Below are 24,516 nucleotides of genomic sequence, written 5' to 3' on the forward strand. Positions count from 1 at the left end.
ACCAAGATCTACAAGCCAGCACTGCAGTACGTTACCTGAATGCTACCAATGTGAAATCAGAGAAATACCAGGAATATAGAGTAAGGGTATCATCTAGTGACCACTTCATGCAATTGCGACAGCAACACCACAGCAAAATTGCATTCAGGCCACGGTGAATGTTGTTTGATGTGTGGTAGGAGGGGAAGCAAGACAGCAAGTTTCTTTAATATATCGAGTCTGTAACAGGAAGCGGTAGACTTCAGAATTAAAAGCAGACACCACCAAAAACCTGCACTGTATTACATCTCATTAAGAAGCCAGAAGTTTAAAATAAAAGATCACTTGCATCTGTTATTTCCTGATGATCATCAGGCCAATGACAGGACAGAAGAGACCCCTTTGTCTTAGGTGGTTATTTTGCTCACATTTTTGGAGAGTCAAATTCATACCTAAATACAAACACCTAAAAGACACTGTGCTACCAGAAGTCAAAGTCAGGCCTTACAGTTTGCAATCCGTAAGTAAGTGCCAAGAAGCCTTTCATAAGTAGCTTTGCTTTAGATGAAGATGAAGACAGCTCTCTGCTATACCTGTGTGAAGGGCTGAAAGATGCCGATAACCTTTAAGAGGCACCTGTGCTCACCTGGGGAACCCTAGTGACATGGTCACACAGCAGTGAAGGTGTGGAAAGCACCACATCACTAACCATGCAGCTGCACACACCATAAAACTTCACTGTTTGCCTCAGTGACTCAGCACAAGATGGATAGGCTGCCTTTTCCTGTGCTGAGCTCCCTGGCAACAGCTTGCACTACACATCTTCACTCTTCTGGATTTCCTCCCATTTTCTTCCCTTTTTCCTCCTGCCCTTTTCTTCTCCCCTTCTGATCAAACCAACTGCCCCCCTTCAAATTTGGTTTCTGCGTTTAAAAAGAAGAAACAGACCTGTATTAATCTCAATCTTCATGTAAAGTTTTTCATCAATCTGACTGACCATTGCCCTTTTCTCACCTATTCTCTCCATATCTCTTACTGAACAGGAATTTAGTGATAAAATATACCTTTACCCAAATAGCCCAATTTTTTTCTGGTGAATATGGATATAGTCCTCCCAAAGGCTCTCAACAGTTCATTGCCTTGAGTAGACCAAAAAGCTTCTCAAGTCAACAATTTGTCATTGTTTCTATGAAATGCCATCAGATCTATTGCAGAAATAACATTAAAGACCTAGATTCATCACCTAGGTCTGAATTCATGATGTCAACAACATGCACGGAATGAAATTCCACCAGCTGAGCAGCTGAACTTGAGCTCTGGTGGCTCTGCATCAGTGGAGTACAAAGCTGGCAAAGCATTAAGCCTTACCACCTTGTGTACCATCATCATTGTCCTCACTCAGGAGTCAGAGAGAGTTGCAGTCAAAAGTAGCAGGAAATATTTGTCTTTAGTTCAACTCTGACCTTTTCAATCTGTTTAGGTTTCAGACAGAAATAGGAAATGAGTTCCACAATCAGGAAGTATAGCTGCTAAAGGCATTTGCCCCCAGGGGCTTGAGGTTCAATCTCAGACAAATTAAATGCCTGCTAACTTTGACCTCAGAATTACAGGGATTATCTAGCAATGAAATTTCCCAAGATCTGATTTTCCCAGGTGTCCCATCTCTCAGGGCAGCCTTCCCAAGCAAAGCACACAAAGCCCAATTCCCTGACAGCAGCCATGTGAATCTGTAGCAGCACAGCTGTGATGCACTGTTGAAGAGTGAGTGATTAGCGGGGTAATTTCACCAATTTAAAAAGATTTTATGTAAACTGAAGCTTTATAAGCTAATTGTAAGCATCAGGAGACTCTCACCTCTTTAAAACACTACAAACAATATTCTCATGTATCCAGAGTCTTCTGTATGTTGCCAGTACTGTTGGGTTCAGCTCTGACTCTTCATATTAGCCCTCCACAACGTGCGGCTTATTAAAAGCCTCTTTCAGATTTTGTGGGGAGCGTTTAGGAAAAATTCAAGTGTTTCTCTGAACTGGAGCTGAGGGAGTGGAATGGAAGATGGGAAGAATCATTCATCTTGTTTTCAGTGGAAAGTACAGCTTCCTACCTAAACAGCATGTGCTCTCCCCATCCAGCTCACCACCTTTTCCAAGCTGTACAGGAATTTGCCTAGATTTAGCCAGCCAAAGCCCTGACATCAGTGCAATCACAGGATGCTCTGAACAAAACACAGCGAGAAGGTCATGAACCACTGGTACCAATGACAGCACCACGAAATACCCCTCAAGCACACCAAAGTGCAGATATGTAGTGAGAAATCCTATGCAACCACTGTGTTAATTTTGCCTCCATCTGATGAAGTCACAAATGAAGAGGTATCAATGAAAAATAGCAATTAATTCTTGGAGGACCTCCCCTGTTGAATGGGAGAAGCCTGTTCAGAAAAGGAAAACAAAAATACACCTTTGAGCTAGGAAACAACCATCTGAATAACTGGTATTTTAGTAAATGTAAATGCTATCTCAAACAGCAAATTTTCTGTTCACCCCTCTTTTAGACAAGCCTGTAGGGTCACCACTTTGTCAGTGCTGAGCTTCTCCACAGAACCACCATTTCCCCCACTCCCACCTCCCTGAAAAGCAGCTCCTAACCTGCAAATATTAAGGTGTTTTTATACTAGAATTTACCTCTAACACAGGTAGAGAGATAATGTCTGTTGTACATACTGCTCCAGGGATAACCTAGAAATACAAACAAATGATAAAAACATAAATCAGTCCACATAAACAGGTTCATCAGGTTCACGTTTATGTATCTAAGTGAGTATCCATTACCTGTCTCCTTTGCAAAATAATCTAGTTAGCCAAAAATACACACTCAGTTTTGCCAAAAAGAAAAATGGAATACATTTCCCTCATTCATCCCATTCAGAAAAAGGCAACAGGCAACACCGGAACAGTTACAGATAAGAAAAATTCAAATTAGCTGTTCGCTCTAACTGTGGGATCTTGCCTGAAGTTATTTTATTTCTGCAAGCTTACTCATAAATCTTAACTCTACTGGTGCTGGTTGTCTTGGAAGTAACTTCAGCATTATGCTTGTTAAGTATGTTTAGTATTCATTATAAACCTATAAATCATCAATAAGTTAGCATCTGGATCAGAAAATTGGGAAATCTAATCATCCATTTTAAGTAGCTCTTCTCATTTTATAAATGCTGTTATCTATTGATAAAATATAGGATTCATGGAAAACACTGTGTGGGTTACGACTTAACAGTACAGAATGCGCATAAAGCACAGATGTGGATTTAGACCTCGTCTAAGGATGTACATAATTAAAGGTTTTATTAAAGCAGAAAAAAACTTCCTCTAGCTATTAAAGCACCAGCTGTTATCTTACCCCAATCCAGTCAAGCAGTGATGTGTAGGGCAAAAGCTTATCCAGGTTGTGAGTTTCTGAACACATTCTGGAATACAGGGAGGCTGAATGCAATGTGAAAAGATTCAGAAAGATGTGACTGTATAAACCATCAGTTATCAAGAACAGGCTTCACAGTCAGTTCCTTATCTGTGTAACACTTGTTTAGGGACAAATCCTGCTGCTGTCTCTGAAACAGCTTCCTCCATGGTGGAACTGGTCCCATTTTCTGCACAAAAGGAGGAAGGGAAGTCCAGATGGCTGCAGGGCTGGGTCAGCTGCTTGGCTACAGCTCAGCACTGCAGGGGTCCTTTGTATGGAGGCTCTAGGCACACAGTGCACACCCTGACTATGCCGAGGCATCAGCTATTACAGGAGAATGTCCTGATGTGCCAAATCCTTCTGAAAAAATGACTCGGGCTGGGCTGGAAGAGATTTGTTCCTCCTCTCCAATCCCAGTTATTTACATCCCAGCTATCAAAGACAGGAGGCAAATGGAGGATCTGCTCTCCAGTGACCTAAAATAATGATAAATCTATTTGTCCCACCAGACAGAAAAATGCATTTGAAAATTCTGCTACCATTCTGATTCTGAGAGGATCTATATACCTTCAAAACTACTAAAATTGTCTCTAACACCACAATATGCAGGTCAGTGAACACAGCTCATAGCTAAAAAACTGGAGAAGAAGACAATCAGTTTGTGACATTGTGGCTTTTCCTTAAGTCAAAATTAGGTTATGTCAGAAAATTCAGTATGCAGGAAAAGAAATACCTACCAATGATAAATTCCTGAATGGGATCAAAAGAATGACATGTTGACAGGTTCTCAGAAATCCACCAAATAATCTGTCAGATGAAAAGAGAGGCATTTGTCACATATCTCTGTTTAAGCTTATGTTGTAAGGGACTTGAAATGGACTGTAGAAACCTTTCTTTCAGAAAAACTCTTTGCATGAAATAGTGATGCAGAAATAAATGTTTTCAGGACAGCTTTCAATAAAGGATCTGGGACACGCCTGCTGATGAGCCTCTTGGCACTACCAATAGTACACGTGGATCAGACTTTTTTTTTCCTTTGACTTATATCACACCCTCACTCCCTTCTGTATGAGGCATCACTCACTGAAAGAACTCAGAGAAGGTTCTTTTTCCCACCTTCATTTCCAAGTCAGCTGTACTTCTGACACACAGAAGAGCACAATGTAGAGCTGCCAACCTCTCGCTGTCTCGTTTGCTTTTCTGTAGGAACTCTAATAAGGCACTGTCACTGATGCTCACTGCATATATTCGCCCTATGCAGCCATCCAAGATAGTTGACATGAGTGGGGACTGGATGGAGCCGTTTTGCAGCGTGTCAATTCTTGCATCCTCACCTGAAGAACACAGGATTGAGAAGAAAAAGGAATAAAAATATAACCATGTACTGGCAGCCCACTTACCATCTCTCCCAGTGGCTGGAAGAGAAAGGTTCTGCTCTATGGTTACTGATTGAACCAGCAGGTCAAAACCCCTTTATTTACGCTAGCACTAAGGTTCACCACCACATCGCTATTACAGCAGGATTACAGATCCTTTGCGTAAGAGGAATCAGGCCCACCATGTAACAGCAATGCTTTTCACTCCTCTCTAGCAGAAGAGATTTTAATTTGGTATTTAAAACAGGTATTAGCCTCATGTGATGCCCCTGCACCAGTCCCCTTTATTTACCTTTCCTTCACCCAATTAGAAGAATGGATTTCTGTTTTCAAACAAAGGCCCTTCATTTCCAAAAATAAGCCACTTCCCATAAAGACGTGTTTATTGGAAATGAAATAACGTGCCTCTCAGATGAGACTAAATCAAATTGCAACAGCCTGATCAGGTGAAGGAAATACAGATTTCCTTTCCCCACACCCTCCAAACACACACATTTAGAGCAACTCAATTGGAGGAAGGAAATGTAAAATCAAATTTACATCTCCATGTGAAATTCGAGAACAGCAGAGGACTGAGAAGCGTATGCAAAGATGGGTGAAGGGGAACTACGAAACTAAAGCAAAGAATTTCAAATTCAGCAAAAGGTCCACTTCATAACAAGCAAGAAATATATAATAGATCAAGTCTGAAGTGTCATTTCAGAAACTTTTTAAAATGGAAAATAGAAAAAATGTTGCTTTTATTTTTCAGTCCCTCTTTTTCAGAGCACTATGCAATAAAGGAAATGTTGACCAAACACAATTTCCCCGTTACGAGATTTAAACAATTTTCCACTATGTCAGTAAAATCATTTCATGTAGCAGTCTTACTATACCTGTCAGAAATAAACTATAGCACAGTAGGTCAGGATGCTGAATATTCAGGAGGTGCAGGAACTGGCCAGGCAAATAAGCAGCCACATAGTAGTCTATTTAAAGAAATAACAGTGGTCAATTTAGCACTTGCTCATTTATTTGCTTTAAGAAGCTGTTTCACATGAGTCCCATCTTAGCCCACTTCTCTTTGATGGAATTGATTATATCTAGGAAATATAAAAGGAGTTAATTAAAAGCTGCTGTTGTATTAACACAGGAAATACTAGCAACACATTTGGGCTTCCAGGGGAGGTTTCAAGAGGCTTGAGACACTCAAGAACTCAGCAGCTGATCTCCAGAGCAGAAGCTGAGTCAATCTCAGAGGAAGTTGCTTACTAACAGTGAGGTATTGCAATATCAAATGCCAAATACAAAAATTAAGCAAAAAAGAAAAAAAAAAAAAAAGTGTGGCAAAATAGCTTAACTACTTAAAGCCAAGAGAAAAATCCTTTCCTTCTAGAAAAGGGTTAGACCTTTGTCTCCCTGCTGGGGGACAGAGAATGGCAGGCACACAGGGAAATAACATGAGTAACTTACCCAGATTCAAAAAGGCCACTTCCTTCAATTGATGAGATGCTGTTCTTTCTAGAGAAACTGTAAAAGTTTTGCTATAACCTAGGGAAACATAATATATTTAAAAATACATATATCCATCTGTTATAAGCCAAGTATAACTTTATAGCTAGAAAATTCAGCAGTGCCAATATACCCAAACAGTGATATTTTAAGACTGCTTTATGGGCTTGTCTGCACAGATGGATTTACTTCATACTGCACAGAGTTGCTGCGTACTTAGTAGACCTGCACCCACACAACACGGTTCTTTAGGGTGAGGAAATTGGCCATGCACTATGCAGTCTGTGTTCATGTTTAAAGAAGCTTTCCAACTCAGAGCAAACACGTACAAAAATATCAATGCCCAAAAAATAAACAAATCCTTTACGTACCTGTACCTCACATTTTGGTGGTCCTTCAAATGATTTTGAAAATTTCCAGTTTGTTCATCTGCACACCCTATTGCTATGGTTTATTTCAGATTTGTTTAAACTATGCTAATTTCAGACTCACTGTGCTTGCATGGGCTTTGCACCAGCACAACTGTTGTTTTATTCTAGGCTTGCACCAAACCTCCTCTGGCACCCACTAAGAATGACACAGATCCCTTTAATCTCCTTAATCTCTCAGAAAAGCTTGAGGTGAAAATAACTAGGGAGAAAGTGACTGATTCTCCATGCTACCACATCCTAAAGGCTGAATGGCGTCACAATCAGGATGCTACTTAATACTGCATGAAAATTCAAGTTAAAATAGGTCCCCAGTTTGCAGAACCACCAAGGAAAAACGTAGATCATGAGCCATGCCACTCAGCCAGAGGGACAGGACTTTGACTCTTGACCCTAGCAGAGAGACATGTTTTCTCTCTGCTGCTGAAAAAAAAAAAAAAAAAAAAAAAAAGTGAGACCTCCAAGACCAATAGCAACACAACACATGAAGGAATACCTAAAAAAAAATAGTTTTTCCACACAAAATACTGACTGAAGTTTCCTTGGAACGAATCAGCATTCACCACCCTGTTCTGTTACTTGCCAACCTGAACGCTCATGCAAGCTACTACCAGCACTGCAGACCACACCTGCAGCATCACCATGTTTGTGTTTATGTCACAGCAAGAAACTGTTGGGACCTCCTTTGAGGGGAAGATTCCTTTTGAGTGTAAAGACACTGCAGCACAGTCCTTATGTCTCTAAAATGCAGCTTACACTCCCGATACCCTGCTGCTTCTATGGAATACCTCAAGACCAGTCTTATAATTCTCTCCCACAACCGGTGAATCTGAAGTGAATCCACAAACAGCTCTGCCCCAAGCAACTCCATTCCTTAAAGGTCACTTCAGATGCAGCTGGTTGGTGTCACCATATTTATTCTCACTCTTTTCTTGGTACAGAAACAGATGTACAAAGGCATGGTTGGCTCCAAGCCATGCAACCCCCCTTCAGCTACACATCAAGAACATCTGGGGAAGTCAACCCTTCCCTGCAGATCAGCACATTGCAGAGTGCTGCCACAAAACAAAATGGACTTTTCCAGATTGTTAATGCCTTTAAGCCAAAAATGCAGATAGCCCAACCCCACAATGTTCCAGCAAAGTACCATTAGTGCAACTGACACATGAAGATTTTCCTGACACAAGAAAACAAGGACTTCAAGTAAAACAGAAGCTTGCTGTCCACTTCAACTCAGGTGCTCCACACTGTGCAGCTTCTCACTTCAGAAATAATTCACCTCTCTTCCATATATCAAATGAGGAAAGATCTTGCTAATCAGTTTTCCTCCAATCAGAATAAAATAATGAAAATAATAAAGAATATTATTTAACAAGAAAAAAAAATCTAACTTAAAATTCAGAGCTAGAGTACCACTTATGTAGCTACCATTCTTAAGCCTGTGGGTGTTGCACCTCTTGCTGTGAAAAATGACACGTTGAACTGGGACTCTGAACACACATTCAAGCTAAGAGCTGTTGGCTCTATTTCCCATACAAATGCCTTATGGCATAAGTACAACACACCTGCAGCTCCCACAGATTTCATTGATGTTGTTTGCGCTCAGCATGTCAGAAAGTCTGGCTAGAAAAAAAGAGACCCAACTAATAGCCACTCGTGAAGTCACTGGTTTGAAGCTATTAATTCAGCATCAGGCAGGAAGTCTACAGCAGGAAAGATGAGTCTGCAGACAAATGCAGCTGCTGTCTTTAGGACACCAGCGACAGTAGTTTATTGTCTGCAGGCTTCGGTAGCTATTTTTTTTGCAAGGCATTCTGCAACTCTTTCAGCAAAGTGACATTCTCCATATAGATATAATGAAGTCAGCACAACAGGTCGATCTTACCTTTATGTAAAAAATATATGGAGTATGTTACTACATCAGGAATATCAGAGGCTAGACTGCAACACACGCACAAGCCTCCTAAAAAGACAAAAGAAAATTGATTAGTCCACTTGAATACTTACAACACCTTTACAATGCACAAAACCAAAGCAAGGCTGTTTCAAATTAGAAACTAACAATAACAACCTCTCAAAAAAGGTAAAGGTTACAGAAATACAGACTATGCATCTCCAACAATCATTTACCTAGGGAAACACAGAGTAAGGAAGACCAGAGGAGACAATGTGGCACAATAGAGCCCTGAGTTCTGACATGACCAGTTGTTGTTCTTTAAAGAAGTACATTTTTAGCTTTACCTTAAAACTATTCTTATTCTTCTTATTCTTAAAACTATTCTTAAAACTATAAACTATTCTTGCAGTCAGAAAACTGATCAAGCCTCTCTCTCTTCAGTCTGTTTCAATCTGTAGATATTTTCTGTTATGGGACTACCAAATACTCATGGAACAACAAACATGGTCTGTCTGCTTTCTAAATAATAATTTCATATTGGCAGCAGCACGATATGCTACCAAAGCTAGAAATGACAGTCACTTCTCCCTTTTTCCAGCCCAAAGAGCTGTGATTCCTTTTTAAGGACAAAAATCAGTCCTTGTCACAAGTTTATTTCAGCCAAGATGCTCTGTGTAGGAACGGTTCCCCCTGCCCCATCCACATGAACTCCCTATCAGACTGACAGACCACTTTGACCCCGTTGGGGGGTAGTCCTCCCTCCGTCTCTTAACAAAAACTTCAGTCCCCTACCTCCAAGGCTCTGGGGCAAGCCGCTTTGGCCACCATGCTAGAAACAGCTTCCAAACCACACTGTCCCAATACAGCTGGGAAAGGCCACAGCTATAATCGTTCACCTTTTGCCTTTGCTGAAAGTTCATCACTTAAGAGAAGGAAAAAAAGTAAGCAAATATTCTTTTAAAAAAAGAAAAGAAAAAAGTTTATATGTACGAGGGATTAAAATAAAAAGGCACCAAAAAGAAAGAGCACAAGTCCCAAAGCACTGTTACCAAGGTATTTTATACTTGGTTACATGCCTAGCACATAGAGCTGTACCATGGCTGTGATACAGATCTGTCTGAGACACTCCATGCTTCTGGGGAAGGTAAATACTTTCTCTTAAGGTGTCGTTTTCTTCTTATTATTCTTAGCTGCCTGAATCTTGTTGGGAAGCTCAAAACAGTTTTGCTTGGATATTTAAGTCATTTAGACAACAGACAGGGCATGCTGCCAGAGCACTTGGCATCTGTCAGAGCATGCATAATTTTTAAAGTAGCAGCATCAGGACTCGTGAGGAAGATTGGAGAAGCTCCAGCAACCCACAATGCTGTTTTATTCCCAAAAGCTCCCTTCCAACACTACAAATGTATTTCGTGAATGCAGGAGGCTACTGTATACACTGTTCTGTAAATTGTGCAGCATGCAAGTGAATGCAAGTCAATTTGTTCAGGCTGAAGTGTTGGTGGGTGTATATGCAAGCTGATCACAACAACAGTGGCTGCAGGGAGCTATTACTGCGACGTACACATTCAACACCAGGATCCTGGTCCAAACGTTAATAAACTGAACTACAAGCAATAGAAAATATCAAATGGTGCTTTGTTAACACAGTTGCTGATCTGAGACACACGTGTTTTCATCTGTCCAAGCAAAGTTACATCTGAGACTGCCTCGGAAGTCCCATTAGTGCAGCCAGAGACTGGCAATGCAAGACAAACTCCCTTCTCCTCACCAGTGCTCTCTGCAAATTAGAGCTGGGTTGTGTTGATTCAGGCAAGCTTATCTTCCTATTGCACCTATATGGTAAAAGCTTTCTGCCTTTGCATGACCAAATCTGTCCATTTCAAAAGCCTTTGCAAACAGGATGAGCTGGAGCTAAATGCCATAATGTGAGAAAACTCAGATGAAGATATTTCTGAAAAGGTAAGTCTGTCCAAACATATCAGGAAAAAAAAAGATCTCAACCACAACAAAGAAAAAACAGCATCTAAAAGTAAAGTTCTGCTCATATAGGGTAGCAGTTACTACATTCAGCAACATTACGAAAACAACTGCAGTTCATACCACCAAAACCAGAGTCTCATATGAAATACATATGGAGACGGGAAGTTTTCCTAACTTCAAACTCCTGGTTTCTGTCCAGAACCTTAGGATGCAAGGCAATAAGTTTTTCAACATGGCATCTGAGCACCACAGTTCAAATATGACATTGGATTAGCTCACTTCGTTTAGTTATGTTGGTTTAGGAATGACTGGCTGCAGCTAACTTCAGCCATGCAAACATCTCTCATTTAGATTCCCTCTACAAAGCAAATGATAAAATACAGATAGCAGCAACCATCCCCTGTAGATGCCTATTTCTCTCCATAATTAGAATCCAGACGCTTAGCTTTTAGGCAGATAAAGTTAGGTGAGAGTAACTCAGTGTTTATTTCATCTTACTACCTGCATTTTTTTGGAATACCAAGTAAATTTAACTTCTAAAGCATTAGAAAATGTAACAGCCAAGTATTGTTTGAAGAACTACTGAATTCTGAGCATATAAAGTTAATTCTGAGACTAGAACTACTTGATCTAAGCTAATCTAGAAGTACACAGCGGTTTTTATCTGGAGACTTTTTGTCTTGTTTTGCCAAGTGTAAGGAACAGGGCTACTTTTCTTCTACTGCAGCAGTTTGAGAAATAAAGAGTGATTTCATTCAGAGATCAGATTGGCAGTAGCCAAAAATAGTTCATTAAATGGGAAGCTGCATGGAACATTCCATTTAGAAGTTATGCCAATCATTCTTTGCCAGTGATAGCTAAACGATACAAATAGGGTATCAGCACTGCTAGTTGATGCATGCTAGCAGTTCATGCTAGCAGTTCCACAGAAGGCATAGTCTGTGCCCCAAGGAGAATGCAGTCTTGTCTTGTAAAACACCATAAGCAAGAAAGACAAGAGGGAATTTCAGTTCACATACCCACACCATCCTTCAACAACTACATATGGTCTCACTGCCAAAACCATTTGTTCTGAACTGCAGCTACTCCAAATAAACTGTGCAATGTCATCCTCAGTTTTAAAAAACAACCAGTGAAGAGCCACATACAATAAACTAACTTAGTAAATGTCAAATTATGTTTTGCATTAAGCACAATGTTCAGCATGAGAAAGGTTCCACACAATTTAAATACTGCATTGCCAGATGGAAAATAGCATTTTATTTCAGGGTAATCAAACAATAGACTTGATGGAAGACAATTTCATCCTGGCCTAAAAGGAAGTGACTGACTCTAAGCAAACCCTAGCAAAGCATAGCTTTTAAAGGAAACAAGTATATGAATCAATAACCTTTTCTGTTCTTAGTCAGGCAGTTTGTATATGAAATGCACATAAAAATACTCAGTCTTGCTAACAGAGTAAAACTAACGTAATCTACATTCGCTATATGGAAACTTGGTTTTCTTTTGCTTCTAATTCCTTCCCTGTAATCTTTAAGTGTACCGTCTGCCCTGGTAAGAAAAAAAAAAAACATATAAGGAAACTGTATTTCACTTGACTTGCCTTCATGGTGATTTCAAGGCAACTGGCAAATACCTCAGCAACTCACCCATGTGCACAAAAGCATCCTTAGAAAGTGAGATGTGTCACAGTAGTGGCTTTGCATCACACCTCTACACAACTCTCTAGACTATTCAAAGGTAAACCGGATACCATCTGCTTGGCTGATACCCCGCTTGGCTGTATGGTCTAATTTAGAAGTTGAAATTGTAGGTGTCTGTGATGAACAGATGTCTCTCGAGACTAGTTTTTAACCAAAAAAAGCTCTAAGATGCATTAGGATGCAGGTTAAAACTTATATCCTAAGGGTTTAAGGAACACACCAACATATAAGTATTAAACCACTAAGTATCACATGCTCAGTACATACCAAGTACCACATACTTGGACCCACTATCACATACTGGCATTTATGTGAAACTCTTGCAATCTGTAATGTAGATGCTCCGTTTATGCACATGCACTCTGTAACACGGTTACATGCAATGCCAGATACCCAGACAACAGACCTCACCAACACCTTCCCTGCATTTACTTTCAAACACATATTTGGTCAGCTTTAACATTAAACGGCTCTAACATAACACATGACCGAGCTTCAGGACTGCTCCTGCTCTGAAACTACAATAAAATGCTTAATCAGAAACATTTTGCTGTATGGATGCACTATATCAGTTCTTTGGAGCTGAACTAGTCACTGTCTCAGTGTTAATATGTAAAACTCCAAGTAGTCTTCAGCTTAACTTATTATACAGCTTTCAGAGGGTAACCAAACTAAACAATAAAAAAGCTGTGTACTTAAAATTAAGCATTTATTAATGAGGTTAGAGATTAATACACTGAGTAGTTTTAAAAGTTAACGTGGTTAACCTCAATGAAATATTTAGAAAGACCAAATAATGTGAAAGACTAAACTGTATACTTACCAGAAGCTAATGTTTGTCTTTTTTTTTTTTTTCCCCCTAGGGGTATTGCTAGAAAAGTTTCCAATCTGTAAAGAGCTATTGATTCCTCCTGGGATACAAAACTACTTGCCTTCTCCCTGTTATCTGTCACGTATACTCTAAAGGAATAAAGAAGTCTCACACATGCAAAGAGTAACAACTATACATGTATATAATGTATTACAAAGAAATTCCTAGTAATCAATTATGATTACACTCTATGATAATTACATGTGGAGAGCATCATAATATGACATTTGTATTTATTCGTCACCTGCTTTACTTGTAAAAACCCGAAGATTCAAAGATTTGGATGTAACATCTTGGTCTTGGCAGTCATCATATCCAAAATTCACTAGTCTATGAGCAAATAAAGATCATTAAATAAATCAGTTCTTCATCCACAGTGACTCATCACAACATAAAGACCATAACAGTTGCAATATAATAAAAATATACTAACTGAACTATAATCAAACATTCTCTAATGCAAGTTAAATCAGGCTTTAAGTGATCAGCTCGACGCTGTTAGCTATAAGAATCACAAGACTGTGAAGTTACCAGAAACCAACAATTCTTATTACAACTGCATGATTTCATATGCACTTCTTGCAGCATAACCCAACCATTCCAACTTAGATGTGCAAGTGAGTTTTGAAGAAGTATCAGAAATCCTGTCACTTGTTGTGCCTGTGAATTCTATGGCTTTGCAGTCCAGCTGAACCATTCTTGTATCTGTAAAGCTACATTTAAATCTGCAAGCAGGCACACCAATTCCAGTGGAAGTACTTGAAAAGGAAAGGAAAAAAAAATCATGCTCACATGGAACATGTGATGCCATGATATTCTTTTTGTCTCATGTTGGTTGTGCTTTAATGTTTTTTGGAAGAATAACAGAACACCCCAAGTTGGAAAAGACCCACAAGGATCATCAAATCCAACTCAATATGAAGGAGGGAAGGGATGCCATCCAGAGGGACCTGGGCAGGCCTGAGAGGTGGGCCTGTGATACCTCATGAGGTAAAACAAGGCCAAGTGCGAGGTCCTGCAGCTGGGCCGGGGCAATCCCAAGCACAGACACAGGCTGGGTGGAGAATGGATTGAGAGCAGCCCTGAGGAAATGGCCCTGGGGGTGTTGGTAGATGAGAAGCTCAACATGAGCTGGCAACGCGTGCTTGCAGCCCAGAAAGCCAACTGTGTCCTGGGCTGCATCAACAGCAGTGTGGCCAGTGGGGCAAGGGAGGGGATTGTGCCCCTCTGCTCCGCTCTCGTGAGGCCCCACCTGGAGCCCTGTGTTCAGCTCTGGGCCCCCCAGCACAAGAAGGACATGGACATATTAGAATGAGCCCAGAGGAGGGCCATAAGGACGACCAGAGGACTGGAGCACCTCTCCTACAAAGACAGGTTGAGGGAGTTGGGGTTGTTCAGCATGGACAAGAGAAGGCTCTGGGGAGACCTTACAGCGGCCTGCCAGTGCCTAAAGGGGGCCCTACAGGAAAGCTGGGGAGGAACTCTTTGTCAGGGGTGCAGTGATAGGACAAGGGGGAATGGCTTTAAACTAAAAGAGTGGAGACTAATTAAATTAGATACTCAGAAGAAGTTTTTTACTCTGAGGGTGATGAGACCTTGGCACAGGTTGCCCAGAGAAGCTGTGGGTGCCCCATCCCTGGAGGTGTTCAAGGCCAGGCTGGATGGGGCTTTGGGCAACCTGATCTGGTGGGAGATGTCCCTGCCCGTGGCAGGGGTTGGAACAGGGCAGTCTTTAAGGTCCCTTCCAACCCAAACCATTCCGGGATTCTATGAACTCCTGGCTCTGCACAGGCCTACTCAAAAATTACATGTCTGAGAGCATTATTTCAGACAGGCTTCTTGAACTCCATCAGACTCTGTGCCATGAGCACTTCCCTGGGCAGCCCGTCGCAGTGCCTGAGCACCCTCTCACTGAAGCACCTTTTCCTAACATTCAACCTGAACCACCTGTGGCACAGCTTCATTACATTTATATTTTCATATCTTTAAGATCTAGAAGTCCTAGTTTTCCCATGCAGAACGTACAACAGATAGTTCTAGTCAGTCTAGATTGGTTTGTTTGTTTTTTGGGGTTGGGGTTTTTTGGATGGTTGGTTTGGTTACCCTCTGCCCCTCCCAAAAGAATTTGGCTCCCACAGTGATATTCACCTGAGGTTTTCTGCAAGAATTTTGGAGAAAAAAAAAAGTACTGAAGCTCTTAGAAGAGTTGGATATTTTTTTTTCAGTACTAACAACAAGAGCATATATTGCCCATTTTGGGCAACCTGCATGTGCAGGAGCACTGTGCTGAGCGTTCTGCATAGTGCTGAGACATCCTGAGCACCCCATTCTGGGTAGGATGCTACTCAGCTACCTTCAGTTATTGATATCATTAACTGTTCAGATATCTGAACAGGCCCTTTTGGAACATAAATTCAGCTAACTGTAGATAGATGAGGATGGGATGAATTATGACAGAAACTATCCTGCTCTTCCTCAGTTAAGAGGGAACCTAAGAGGGCCTTAAGGAGACAAGCTCAGATGCAGTCACTGTAGGCAGAATCTATGAGTCTTAGCCTTTGAAACTGCAGGCTGCCTGGAAATAGCATGCTGGAGAACAAGAACAGCACAGGCAGTGCCTCATGGACAATAAAAAGGAGCTACTAGTCTGGTTAACTGCCCAGTAAAACATGTAACAGCAATTAAAAATGGAGAGCTTCCCTTGACAGGAATTTCCACATCACTACTACAGCATGCCCAAGACTGAAACAACTCTCTTTAACTAGGTACCAAATACTCAGAGAAATGGTGTTTTAACATATGGCTAGCTCTTTAGACAAATCATTTTTAAAAACAGCACCAAAAAAGCATTCAAGGATTAAATTACATTTTACCATTGATGAAAATGAGAAGAGCTGGAGGTTTGGACAAAAAAATGTGTCATTCAAATTATTCTTATGTTCCAGTACCACATAGGTAACTCCAACCAAAGATACTATGGTTCTAAACCACATTTTACTTCACTTTATAAAATATTACTCTATATATTAAAAGGAAAACAAACAGATCCTTACTTTACTCGTGTGTCAGTCACAGAAATATCCAGGTGTGATTCCAGCTGTTAATCAAAAACCAAAACCAAACCTGTTATTTAGTGAGATCAGGATGATTACTGAACTATGTTTAACATTTCAGCCCAGTAAAATGTGTCACACATATTTCAACAGATTCAACATTTTAACAAAGACCAAAAAAAAGTTTGTATATCCTCTATAATCCTTACTGTCTCAGACAAGTCATAAAAGACTCTTAGAAGATATGAGTATCAATTATGAGACAGTTAACCTCTTCTATTAGAGCAAATTTTAACACCTGGGACAAAAGTTTAGTGGTACTTGTATGCTTAGTCTTTTTAGTTTTTATGTTCTCTGTCTTCTGACAGCAACAGATTTTTCTGTCTCACTGAAAACTGCCTCAGTAATCCAGTTTTTGTCTAGTGTTTGATAATCCTGATTTTCAATACCCGAGTATAAGATCAGTGTACTACCATGAGTATCACATACTTCTAGGTTAGTATCCGTGCAATTCCTCTGAAATTACCTTACCATGGTGCAATCTGAATATGCATGAATAAATTCTTGAAAAGAATACAAAACAAGAACAAAAAAACAAAACACAAAAAAGGAAAAAACAAAACCAGTTTCCCTCTGCAAAACGTCTGTTTTTGAAGATTAAACAGATACTGAAACTGATCTCATTATCAGTGCCTGGAAGATAAAATTACATCCAACTCAAAACTAGCATATAATAAAATTCTAATTACTTACTATTGTGTTAAAATTTTCATCAGGGTAAAACTGGACACATTTTAAAGTACACCTTGATTCCTAGAATGAAGAGGATATGTTCTTTAACTAATTATAAACATGCACATCATATAGACTGGAAAGTGGATTCCCCAGCGTTCTACACACTTAACACGCTTTGCTAACAAATATGCAGAAGTTAGGGGACAAAAGAAGACATTAAAAACCACATATAACCCCCCACAATAGCACTCTGACATGCTTCCTTCCTGTCTCAGATCATTATCTACCAATCATATAAAATTGCGTGGGCCCTCACTTCAACACAGCATTACATGTCTCACACACACACACACACACTCTAGAATGTTAAACAAAAACTTTTTCACAGCTACCTGTGTGGCAAAAGGAACCGTATCTTATTTTGGTCAGTTCAAAAAGGATCTCTCAAACAAAAACAGGAATGTGTTTCTCCATCACGGTTCACTTCCTGTTATTTCCTAACACTTCTTTGGCAGCTAAGAGAAAAGTAGACTTTCATTTATGCAGAATACATCAAATGCAAGTAGTCCTTCAGGCAAAACAAACAAGCAAACAAAAAAAACGTGAGGAGTTTGAGCATTTCTAGCCAAGACTGAACTCATTTGGTACATTCAGTATGCTGTACACAGGCTTACTTTTCAGATGTGAATTCTGTAGAAGAGGCAATACACTCCCACAACTTTTAGTAGATTTAGATCCTTTTGAACAAAAGGCCTTTTTAAAGCCAAGAAAACTAACAAACCCATCCATTTTTAGAGGAAGCACTGAGACTATCAGTCTTCCTGCAATTACTATGCACAAATGGCTGTTCAAGCAAGCCTGGCTTTTGATTTGGGTTATTTGAGACAATAACAAGACAGCCTATAATGGAAACCAAACTCACACTATTATTACACCACACTCTCAGAAAGCTTCACTGTTATGAGACAGACAGGAACAAAACCACTAGAATAACACTGATTTCACCTTTGGAACAATGTAGAAGAGTCTCTGTTCCGTCATATCCCATTGTGCCCAAATGAGATCATCTGCAACTCTGGCTCTTGGAAGCTGACCTGAGTTTTGAATCACCTAAAGGGAAAGAAAGCGCATTAGAGGTCATCACGTAAGGTTCTGTAATGATTACACACAGACTGTGCTTTAAAGAGAAGAGCAATGACAGAAGAGGCTCAAATACTTTGGTGCTTGAAGGGAATATGCTACATGTCAGCAGCACAAGGGCCACCTCTGCTGTGTGCAAGATACTCAGGTTCAAGATCAGAAAGTTTCTAGGGTACTCCAACTACAAAGTATTTCCAGAGCCTAGATTTCCTCCATAAAATGAAACATTGGGGTCTGCGACACAATTTGTTAGTATATTAGATGTATGCTTATTAAGAATAAATGCTTTAAGTGGAACATGCACATTCAGTTAGCTGAAAATTAATTGATGTTTGAAAGCAAAAAACATATTAGACTTTAAGTACTGTGAATGTTCCAATCTTTTTTCTTCCCCCTCTAAGTTTTGTGTCTTTTTTTTTTAATGAATCTTTTCCTGGGACACTTGGACTCCCAGAAGGCAAAGTCAGGAAGGTGATTCTACAAATACATTGAATGGTTTAAAAATAAACGTACCCTATGTTTTCTTCCAAATTCTAACATCCAGACAAATTCAGAAACAAAGTTACTTTCCTCATAGATTACTTGATATACATTTTTTAAAACAAGCTTTGTGGTTAGCAGGATAAATTGCCAAGTTACAAAACAATTAGCTAAAATTAAAGGATAGATGCTTACATTCTCAAAACTCAAGATTTTTCAGGACTTACCACTTTGTATTCTTCTTCCGCAACAACACAAATATCAAATTGTTCAATATCTTTAAAACAATAAAAAACATTTCAGTAAAAACATACATTTTTTACAGGTTTTTATATTGTTAAACAATTTCACCTCTTAGAACGTTAAGGGAACCCATTAGACCCAAGAAAGCTCAACTCAGTGCAAGAGATATTTGATGTATGAACAGAGGTGCCTACACAGAGGCCTGGACTTCTTCCTCTCCTGAGAGGGTGGCATCAGTGGTACCACCCAGGGCAAGCCGTCCTCTGCCCACATCGTTGCAGCACTGTCAGAAGAGCGCTACATGGAACATGCCAAACCAAGCAAAGGATGATGCTTGCAGAGAAAGAGCATGCACAGCTGCATGCTGCTCTAGCCCTGTTTCACTTCCTAGCAGGAGTACCACCTTGCAAGCCTTCCCATGCAAAGCTGCTAATAGTTACTGGTAGTCTACCTATGTTAGGGGTGCAAAATCAATCCGAAAGATTTTATAAACGGGACTGGTTTTGATCAAAGCCCTAAGTGAACAGATTATGAGATTAACTCTGCCTACTTAACTCCAGCTACCTAAAAATCGGCATCTAGCTTAGCAGAAAAGACAGGCCTCTGCAAAAAGATGGGAAAAGCCATGTCAGTCTTTGATAAGAGTAAAGGCAAGACTGCCTTTTGCAAGTGTCCCCCTCTATCCATTCTCACTTATTAGGCTGAAACTCCCACTACATGAGGCTCAACATGCAATGTAAAGCCAAATCCAAGGAACTTTTGTCCTGTTCTTATCCCCTTGTCATGCTATTAAATCAGAATCCATTTGTCATATTCAATGGGGCTATTCTAAATTTCTACAGGCAATTATAAAAGTATAATGTAGCTTTTCTAGAATTTAAGATGACTGATGAATGCATGAACCAAGAAAAAAAAATGCAAAGCTGTCCATTCTTCCAACGCTGAAAAAAATCTCATTAAAGCATATAGCTTTTGAAAGACATTCAGGATACCTAGAATAGTTCATATTTTCTTTTCATTGTTTTTCCCCAATAAATGACTATAAAAAAACAATCCCTGATGGGCATCTTAAAGGAGAAGAATGACAATGTACTTTCAAAATATTAACTCACATTTATCTTCTGAAACTAGCAAGAGGCGACTTTCTGTAGAAGTATTTCTGCCTTCAACTGGATAAAGGAACTATACAGAAAGTTTCACAAAAGTAAGTAAATAACTACAGTTGTTTACAGCACTTATTTAAAATATTTAGCTGAATAGTTACATATATTTAAATAAAGCCAAGCACATGCATGACATTCAATTCATAAGAACAGCTATTATTACAGACTAAGAGTCATCAATCACTATCACAAGCTTAGGGAGACTGAAGAGAGGGGAAAAATGTAGCCTACACCTTAGATAAATCCTACTTCTAACATTTTACAAGATTTCTCATCTTTTTAGTGTACCAATGTTTTTGTTACATTATCTCTCTCTCTCTTACAACACTTGCAAGAAACATGAGACTTTTCTGGATTCTATCACTTTGTCCACACTGCATTAAGAAGGTTTGCATTTAGATTATTTGAATGATTTACCTGTACTCGAACGCAGCTATCCACAGCCTTCAGGACTCTCACATTATTAACAGGATGAATTTCAATTAGCAAGGTTAAATATTTGGATACTGCAAAAAGAACATGTTTTAGATAAGGCTTTTTTTTTTTTTTATATATATATATATATACACTTTTATCACTAAGAGAAAAAAAAAAGAAACAAGAAAGAATAAAATACTTCTAACAGTATTAAAACAATCCACTTGTAGTACCTGACTGTAACAGCCGGCTCACTCTTTCTTCCTCTGTGTATTGACGGAAGCTGACCGCTAATCCAGAAAAAGAACACAGCAAGCATGCTATTAATCTTACTGAATACTCTTGGAGAGCAAACATCACAAACATTTTACAAAAATATGCATTTTAAGAAGCAACAGAAGCTCCCCCAGATGTAGGAGACATACATAAATGCAGGTAAGAGAAGTGAGCAAGGGGTGTGTTGGAGATTTTTCTTTTACTGTAACAGTAATGACATGAGCAACACAGGGTTCAAAACAGACCCATATGTAATTATAAACTCAAATGTACCATACAAATAACCTAAATCATCTTTAATGATGACAAAAAAATGAATCATGAAACATATTTACCCAGTAATGTCCTTTCACTGTTGACTGAACAGCTGATTATGCGCAGATCTCTCTCAAACATATAGAGGTGCTATAAAGGAAATACATCAGCAACAATAAATTATTTTTAACTACATAAAGATAACCATTTAATTACTACTCCTTAGGAAAACATCACTGAGCAGTTCACCTTTTCATTTCTAAAGCAAATCCCCCTTAAATCAGACGAACTTCAAGCCTCACTTCTGTCACTTCTCCTTTTCCTCATTTGTTTGTTTCTTAATGGTTCTTTTGAGCTCTAGTTGCCACTAGAGCCGTACAGCAAAGCTTTACATCAGTATGAAATCTTACCCATTTCATACTGTTTTGGGACACCTGCAAAGACCCGTTATCACGGTTCCAACCACTGAACCATGGTGCATTCAGTTTTAAATTTTTTTCTCACAAATAGTAGCACCAGACAGACCGAGGAGGCACACATGACAATACAAAAAAATCATTTACTTTTAAGGGCACATGCTGTGTTTAAGAGGGGACCTTGAACTGGTTGTTTAGAAATCAAGACTCCAAACACGACACTACTACTCCCAAGATGTTCTGTAATCTTAATGCTGCTGAGCATCATGTGAGTACTTTTCATTTCTCTCCTCCATTTCAAACAAACATTTAAATGCTTAAGGAGATGACACACTGTGTTGCGAGGCATCAAAATCTAAAATCCTATAGCATTGCCCTCACCAGGCAGAAGCATGGTTTTGCTCTCACCTCATTTTCTTTAGTTTGAAGGTCGTACAATCCAATATGGGTATCTCTCTGATTTCCCTACAGGTGAAAACAAATCAACACTGAATGTGCATACAAGTTTAAACACAGTTGTTGTTTCTTCTCCAACCCTTCTTTCCTCTTTTCCCCCCTTCCCTTGGCACACATCCTCATACGCTTCCCTGTCCTGTAATACAGGCAGTTAATTATCTAATTCCAAGAAGGAGAGGCAAGAATGAGAACAGTGTGGTGAGCTTTTTTTTCCCCCCCTTTCAAAACTAACACATGTGACAAAGCTGAAATGTAGCCAATCCACTGCCCACTGGCTGTGCCGTATGCCACTTGCCTCTCTTACTTCGGTTCTAAACTGGTTTAGTTAGCAAGGAAGAGATTTCTCTGCAGGAATGAGAGGAGACACTACACTGGCCTTGGGAAGATTTAAGGCTGGCATTCCAAATCTCACAGACTTGGGTCGTCACGCCAAAACGGAGCACAGAAACATCAACCATCACCAAACACAGCTTCTGGAGATCTGGCTGCAGGCTGGAAAAAGGATTTCAGTTCTACCTTAGGAAACAATATTCAGCCTTTAAATAGTATTTCACAAGCTCAAATGAGACCATTAGGTTGCTGCCTTTGAAAAGAAGCATAATATACACCCTTTCTAGCTTATCGATAGCAACATGCAATGTTTGGGACACTCTAAGACTATACAGACCAAAACTTTCTGGTACTCTTTAATATGCCTTATATCTTCAAACCGTGTTTTAATTTAAAAAAAAAAAAATACTAATTTTGCTTTGCAGCATATCTTGTTTTGCAAATCAAGCTGAAATCCATTAATCAATATGCTCTAGGTATATGCACTAAATTGCTAAACTGTCAGAATTAAATCCAGCCACATCGTTTGTACTCAAACAATGAACATCATTGTTTTTAATTACAGCTTGAGGGGTGGGGGGAAAGGGTAGAAATCTATGGTTATTTACAAAGTTATGGCATCTCGCCCTGTGAAATTAAAACAAAAGCCTGAGTATTCTCTTCCTCAAGGGTCTATTTCTAAGTATTTCATTACTGTTGTGGCTGTGACAAAATTCTTTTGACTTCTAGCTTAAACAAGGGAAACAAAATGCCTTTATGTTAAGACATGGGCTTCAGGCCTGCTAGCTTAAGGTTAAGCAAGTGATTTCACAAATTGCCATTCTTTCCAAATGTGTCAAACTCTAACATCCTCTGTACTTACTACTGAAAAATGCATTTTACAAGACTGGTAGCAGGGCTACATCAGTGTCCAGCCCAGTGCAGAAGCTAATACATTTGCTTTCATGTTTCCTGCAAAGATTCCTGTTCCAGCTTTGCAAAAGAGAAGCCCTGGCACTAGCACTCATCTCTGTTACAAACATCTTCCTTTATGCCAGCTTTCAATGTCACGAATGACAGACGCTTTCAAACCCAGAGTACTGTGCAATACTCTAAAACACACTTGAAAATAAAGCTCATTCTCCACCCTCCCGATTTCAGGAGGAAGGTATTTGGTCTTCTATTTCTGAAGAGACATTTAGAAATACCATTACACTCCTGAAACAAAATTATCAGTCCTAAAATTTCAGTCCTGAATTAAGGTATCTCTGTCCCAAGGTATGTCTGCATCAGCTGCAGAAACAAATAATTTACATCTAAGTTGGTACCAACAGTTTCAGCCAACAAGCAGAATTTGTATTGATCATAGAATGGTTTGAGTTGGAAGGGACCTTAAAGATCATCTCATGGCATCAGCCCCGCTGCCATGGGCAGGGACACCTCCCACCACACCAGGTTGCCCAAAGCCCCATCCAGCCTGGCCTTGGACACCTCCAGGGATGGGGCAGCCACAGCTTCTCTGGGCAGCCTGGTCCACTGTGTCACCATCCTTAAAGAATTTCTTCCTTATATCTAATCTAACTACATGTATAACCTTTCTGGGTTTAAAGCCATTCCCCCTTGTCCTATCGCTACACCCTCTGACAAAGGGTCCCTCCCCAGCTTTCCTGCAGGACCCTTTTAGGCACTGGAAGGCCGCTGTAAGGTCTCTCCCGAGCCTTCTCTTGTCCACGCTGAACAACCCCAACTCCCCCAACCTATTTTAACAGGAGAGGTACTCCAGCCCTCTGATCATCCTCATGGCCCTCCTCTAGACTCATTCTAGTAGGTCAATGTTCTTCTTGTCACCACAAGAACAGAAAAGAAAGGGGCAGGAAATAATTGTATACCACACACTACAGACAACTTCCACTGGGAGAAGCATCACACATTTAATGCAACACTACCTTAAGACACATTTGCTATTTGTGAAAACACTCCAGGAAGCATCTTCCAGTTTGCCCATAGCAAGTGTGAAAAAAACAACGAATGAACCACACTTACAGTAAAACAAACCGAGTATGTCAGCAATCCTCTCAACACAGAAAGAACCCAGACGTTGGCTCTTCCTTCTGCAGCCTGACTCATTCAAGAAGAAAGAGATTAGACTACTTTATAATGGTAAGAGAACAGGAAAATAAAGGGGCAGCAGCACCTCCTTCAGGCTGGCGTAACAGAGGTGAAAATTGCAGCAGAGCTGTGCAGTTTGCTACCCCTAGTTCTCAGCCATTGTCACCCAGCCATTCCTGCCACAAAGGCTGCAGAGGTCACTTCATTCCCTGAATCAGGAAAGAGAAACAACAGCGCACATTTTTGGTGTTGGCTTTACCTCCAGATTCAGGGTTAG

At 39.9% G+C, this 24,516-nt stretch overlaps 1 protein-coding gene across 3 annotated transcripts in view; it reads right to left on the bottom strand.

Annotated features, from left to right (window-relative positions):
• GSAP (gamma-secretase activating protein) overlaps positions 1–24,516 on the bottom strand; it is a 48,600-nt gene that overhangs the window by 18,694 nt on the left and 5,390 nt on the right. For 2 of the 3 annotated variants that reach the window (XM_082762088.1, XM_082762087.1), the window contains exons 3-19: positions 21,774–21,830; positions 21,030–21,099; positions 20,652–20,708; positions 20,419–20,507; positions 19,951–20,020; positions 18,823–18,872; positions 17,981–18,085; positions 16,994–17,053; positions 16,241–16,284; positions 13,432–13,517; positions 8,619–8,696; positions 6,267–6,344; positions 5,690–5,782; positions 4,555–4,772; positions 4,176–4,245; positions 3,379–3,461; positions 2,664–2,717 (exon numbers count right to left, since the gene is read on the bottom strand). In XM_082762088.1, the coding sequence (XP_082618214.1) occupies positions 2,664–2,717; positions 3,379–3,461; positions 4,176–4,245; positions 4,555–4,772; positions 5,690–5,782; positions 6,267–6,344; positions 8,619–8,696; positions 13,432–13,517; positions 16,241–16,284; positions 16,994–17,053; positions 17,981–18,085; positions 18,823–18,872; positions 19,951–20,020; positions 20,419–20,507; positions 20,652–20,708; positions 21,030–21,099; positions 21,774–21,830 (1,362 nt within the window). The remainder of the gene's footprint in view (positions 1–2,663; positions 2,718–3,378; positions 3,462–4,175; positions 4,246–4,554; positions 4,773–5,689; positions 5,783–6,266; positions 6,345–8,618; positions 8,697–13,431; positions 13,518–16,240; positions 16,285–16,993; positions 17,054–17,980; positions 18,086–18,822; positions 18,873–19,950; positions 20,021–20,418; positions 20,508–20,651; positions 20,709–21,029; positions 21,100–21,773; positions 21,831–24,516) is intronic. The other variant, XM_082762089.1, reaches the window with a different exon arrangement.

The sequence above is a fragment of the Aythya marila genome (genome assembly GCF_965140915.1).
Source record: "Aythya marila genome assembly, chromosome: 1".
Classification (NCBI taxonomy): Eukaryota; Metazoa; Chordata; class Aves; order Anseriformes; family Anatidae; genus Aythya; species Aythya marila.